A 5,434-nucleotide genomic window follows, 5' to 3' on the forward strand; every position below is an offset into this window, starting at 1 on the left:
GAGAGAGAGAGAGAGGAAGGTTGAATGTGCTGCAGAAACGCTTGAGTTCTCGTTTGAATGTGCAGGATTCTGATCCCGAACGAGCGAAAGTTTGACGCAGAATCAACATGAGAGAGTTTGTGTCGAGCTGCTGCTTCGTCCTGCTGTGTATTGGCTGCTCCTCACAGTGTAAGTACGCGAAACAAGTCGTTATTCCCGTGCAGTGCCGCACTAACTAGTGTGATCAGATCATCCAGACGCAGAAGTTGAGAGTTTTTGCTGTTTTCAGTGTCCGTGTCGCCGAGGGAGGCGAACGAGTTTCTCCGCAGACACCGGAGGGCGAACCAGGTGTTCGAGGAGACCAAGCAGGGTCATCTGGAGAGGGAGTGTGTGGAGGAGAGATGCACTAAAGAGGAGGCGAGAGAAGTGTTTGAGAATGACCCTGAGACGGTAAGAGTATTACAAAATTTGCTGCCGCAAATATTCGGTTTAATAGATGCGCTGGATTCCAGCTGATGTTTGATACGATCATCTGTCATCTTTTATCCTCTTCAACCTGGATTGATTCTGTGCCGCTCCTAGTTAGTGTGCACTCTATGATGCTCACTAACTAGGTAGAGTTCGCTGCTGCCGCAATTAATCGGTTTAGCCGATGCACTCGATGCCAGCTAATGTTTGATTTGATCTTTCATCCTCATTGACCTGTAATAATTCTGTGCTGCTCCCTAGTTAGTATGCACTATATAGTCTGTTGTAGGGCTGCAGTGGTCCATTTGACAGGGAGGCTGTCACATTTATAGAGCATCTGTCTTTAAAGCTGCTTTATCAGGGAAATAAAGTGGTTGTAAAGTCATTAGAACTCATACATAATCATGAACCCTAATTAATCAACAGATAATTGTCCTGATTGTCTTACAAACTCCCTGTTTTCTAGTTGTTCTTAGTCATTGACTGTTTGCACCAAACTACTGCTGAATAAACTATAGTGTTCAATTTGTGTGAATATGTAATAACATTATGAATTAAGGTTGTGCTGATAGACGATCGCCTGTGGCTGATGCCTTTGACGACATCAAGACTAATATTATTATTATTAATATCAGGCTAGTATTATTATCCAATTAATATTAGGGGTTATTTATTCCATCATATTTCTTTTTACGCGTTTTTACAGTTGCACGTTATAACCAATAAAACACGATTCCTTGAGTTTATGAACTATGTAACTAAGTAACTATGAAAATAATTAAATAAATTAGCATGATGATATGTATTGGCGATCTCGATCTCACAGTCTGACCATAGGACGATATGAGAATGAAGTATATCAACCAATACTATTATGAATATATAAAGGTGAAACATAAGTTCTTTCCATCATTGCATCCTGCATTGATGCTATTATTACTCTGATGTATTCCCATGAGTCAGTGCATTGCACCTGATTCACATCAATAACCCAGCATGAATATGATTCCTCAAACACAGACTGTTCTCCTCTGGGAGCTGATATGCAAATGAGCCGGTTTGTGTGCCTTCTGATTGGTCCCCGAGGGGCCTGTCACTGCTTTGACTGACTGCTGAGCCTGGAATGTGTTTTTGACACAGAATGAATTCCTGTGTGGCGGCGCATGTCTGACGCGTCATTCTCATGAATGTGCTGATTAGATTTAATCCCGTTGGTCTGTAAATAAGGATTGGGGATGTTTGGGAAGCATGAAAGGTTATGATGACATCAGCGGTCTAATACTTTCTATTATTAGCTTGACCATGAGAAATTCTGGAATCAACTTTATTTGCGGAGTGCAGACACATGACTATCTCTCCTGAGAACAAAATGAGAGCAAAACGAGAGAAAATGAGGCGAGGTGAATCAAGGAGATGTGAAGAAGGTCGTTCTGTGAGGTTTGCGTGCAGCGTGTCAGAGATGTCAGATTTCCACTCCCTGCATGCATTATTCAGTGGCAGCATGTGCGACCTGCTTCTCTGACGCTGCAGATTTCTCACTGCAGTGTGTGTGAGTGAGTCAGCATGCTGGTTACCAAGTTACCCAGAGCCACTGCATGCGGGACAGTGAAGCTAGTTTAAGGGCTGCGTGACTTTAATGCACAGAGGACGTGACATCAATTAGCTTGGAACTCATGTGAAGACGTCAGGGGTCACTGGGGTCACACATCTAATAATTTGCTCTCATTAATGCTTTTGTATTAAATACTCCAGGGATATTAATGTACACAATCAGACTGAAGTCTTCTGTAGTTTTACTCCACCTCACATCTCTGCAGTATGTGTGTGTGTGTGTGTCCTTGTCCTTTCATTCCATCTCAGAAACATGAGACAAGACGCATTATCCACCCTGATGTAAGACAAAATATGAGCACGACATGTCAGGACAGGAACACATCTGAAACAGTCATCAGTCATGGACCGTCTGTGCAGTTCTCATGTGTCTTCACCTTCATTCATGAGCAAAACCTGTTATACTGTTCATAATCAGTCATTTCTCATCATGACTTCTTGTCTTTTATAGGAATATTTCTACCCAAAGTATCAGGGTGAGTCTCCTGCAGTGTTTCAACTCTTTTCTATGTGTTGTGATTGTTTTGTAATGAAGGGTAGAATGATTTCATATATATTCTGAATTGATGATTTGCTGAATCATCTGCAGTTCCTGATGGAGATGTTTGATTCTCTTTAATGCACTAGCATGTATGGAGAAGTTTGGAGACTCTGAGAAGAAGAAACAGGATCTGATCACCTGCGTCCACAGTGAGTGACCACACACCTGTCTGTCTGTCTGTCTGTCCATCGATCTATTCTGTCGTTCGTTCTGTCTCTCTCTCTGTCTGCCTATCTATCTATCTATCTATCTGTCTGTCTGTCTGTCTGTCTATCGTTCTCTCTGTCAGTGTGTGGTGTTCAGTGCTGCAGTGCGTGAAGCAGTGATCTGTGTATATATCTTCATAAAGAGCTCATGGTGAGATTGTTCTTGCATCTGAACATCTCGCTCTTCTCGTTCTCATCCCATCACTCAGTAAATGAAGCGTGTGTGAGCATCTGAATGAGTGAAGCCCCTCTGGTGGGTGTGTGTGTGACGATCTTCATGACGTCTGCTGGAGGCTCGTCCTGCTCTACTCATTTCTGCTGATTCAGAGGCCGCCTCGTGCTGCGCTGTGATTGGCCGGTCTGGGTCCAGCAGAAGCCCTGAGTCAGAGAGAGATGCTGCATCTCTGAGCTCTTCCTGTCTCTCTCCTCTGTGGTCGGACGTGCCTCTGCTGCTCATGCACCGTCAGCAAACGCATCAGAGACAACCAGAGTTGTAAAGAGCTGAAAGACTCTCAACACAGCAATCATCAACACTGACTCTATTTACTGTTTTAATTCATGTTCTATATTTTGAATTATTCATCAGTGACATTTTTATAAAGAAAAACTAATGTTCTCATAATCTTTCAGCTGAATGAAATAACTTACTCCACCTCTGAAATGACTTGCATTTTCAGCTGACATCATCTAGACCAGCGGTTCTCAATTCCAGTCCTCGCGTACCCCCGCTCTGCACCTTTTGTTTCTCTTATTGCTTCAGACGTTTGTTATATTTGACTGTAAGTGCCCTGCGAAGTGGACATTACTGGATATTCCGCCATGATTCCAGTTTGAAGGGAGCGTATATGTTCCATAGAATCCATACAAAGGGCATTTAAGTGTTCGAGACGTGAATTTAAATTGTATTTATTTACAGAGGTATATTATGTCCCACTTCACGCTTCTCTAGTAAGTTTCGTATGTGTGTGAAGACGCTGCAGGCAGCGGCGCAGCGCAAATCTGTAAATGAATATTCCGAAGTGAAGTACGGGGGTACGCGAGGACTGGAATTGAGAACCGCTGATCTAGACCATGTGGGATGTTAGTTAAAACCAACAGTAACACTTTACCAGAAGATCTAATTACTGAACGATTGTTAATGCAACTAATATTAACAAACAATGAGTAAGGCAATTTATTTTTACCATAAAACAGAATTAAAAACAACAGTCAGTTGACCAGTGTGTTATACAATTATAAAATATATGGAAAAAGCAAATGTACACGGCATTATTATAATGTATGTATGTATGTATGCTTAATAATATTGAGTATGGAGTTTTGGTTCCTTGTCACTGTTGCCTTTGGCTTGCTTAGTTGGGGACACTTGACTGATTGCACAGACTCTATTGGAAGAGAACTGAACTGGATGATGACATCACTGAATCATCAACGAACTGACTTTAGCTGGAAAAATGACTCTTTGTTATTGTCTTCTTGCATTATTAAAAAACTATTTTCCTGTTTGACTCTGTAAAGCTGCTTTGACACAACCAGTATTGTATAAAGCGCTATACAAATAAAGGTGACTTGACTCGACTTGACATTATTACATGACACATATGTTGAGGTTCCAAAGTCCTAAGCGTGTATGTTGTGCTATAGGTTTGTCACAGTATTTTTAATCTTTGTTAACATTAATTCATAAAAATACAACTGTTCAATGTCAGTTCATGTTAGCTCAGGGACATCAAATAATATTATCAGATGAAACTTTTGATTTGAATAATGTATTAGTAAATGTTGAAATTAACATTAAGATGAATAAATTATTTACAGGTGTTTTTAAAACAAATGGTTTTAAAACCTTATTGTAAAGTGTTACCTAATAGGCTGCTGTTGTAGTGATGCAGCTTTTCTAAAATCATAAAGAAGTTCACACAGACATTTAATGCTGGATAACTATGTCTGAAACTTTGTATTACTAGCACTTCTCGTGTTTATTGTCTCTATGATGAATCGCTTGCCTTGTTGTATTCATAATTTGTACATAAGCTTTGGATAAAAGTGTGATAAATGAATAAATGTAATGTAAATGTAATGTGATAAAGGTTACAGCTACAGGAAAAAGCATACAGTTATAGGATTTCATATCTGATGTGTTTCAAACATCACATTAGAGAAGCAGAATGTGTTTTGTGACTCATTGTGGTTTTACTGTTGTTGATAATGATGATCTCTCTCTCTCTCTCTCTCTCTCTCTCTCTCTGTCTGTCCCACAGACATTCCAGACCAGTGTTCCCCGAACCCCTGCAATCATTATGGGATGGTGCGCTGTGAGGACAAAAAGGGCGAATTCCAATGTCATTGCTTCATGGGATGGAGTGGCGTCAGGTGTGAAAAAGGTACAAACACACATCAGCTCTTCAGACACATGCATTCAGGTTAAAGATACTGGTGCATATTATTCTCTGGATCTGCTCATTTAAAGGGGTCATATGATGCGATTTAAAATGTTCCTTTCTCTTTGGCGATCGCCGGATCGGCTTCCACCATGGACGAAGCGGAGTCCAGCCGTCACATGTCCTTCCGGACGCTCCTTCGTCGAAATTGCCGGCCGTGCCGTTCTCAAGCCCACCCGTCTCTGTCC

At 41.1% G+C, this 5,434-nt stretch overlaps 1 protein-coding gene across 1 annotated transcript in view; it reads left to right on the plus strand.

Moving 5' to 3' along the window:
- The window catches only part of gas6 (growth arrest-specific 6), a 23,392-nt gene that overhangs the window by 387 nt on the left and 17,571 nt on the right, over nucleotides 1–5,434 (plus strand). The window contains exons 2-6 of the mRNA XM_016456871.1: nucleotides 66–168; nucleotides 269–429; nucleotides 2,510–2,534; nucleotides 2,686–2,748; nucleotides 5,067–5,189. Coding sequence (XP_016312357.1) covers nucleotides 108–168; nucleotides 269–429; nucleotides 2,510–2,534; nucleotides 2,686–2,748; nucleotides 5,067–5,189 — 433 coding nt within the window. The 5' untranslated portion in view covers nucleotides 66–107. The remainder of the gene's footprint in view (nucleotides 1–65; nucleotides 169–268; nucleotides 430–2,509; nucleotides 2,535–2,685; nucleotides 2,749–5,066; nucleotides 5,190–5,434) is intronic.

This window comes from Sinocyclocheilus anshuiensis, unplaced genomic scaffold (genome assembly GCF_001515605.1).
Source record: "Sinocyclocheilus anshuiensis isolate Anshui unplaced genomic scaffold, SAMN03320099.WGS_v1.1 scaffold856, whole genome shotgun sequence".
In the NCBI taxonomy this organism is placed as follows: Eukaryota; Metazoa; Chordata; class Actinopteri; order Cypriniformes; family Cyprinidae; genus Sinocyclocheilus; species Sinocyclocheilus anshuiensis.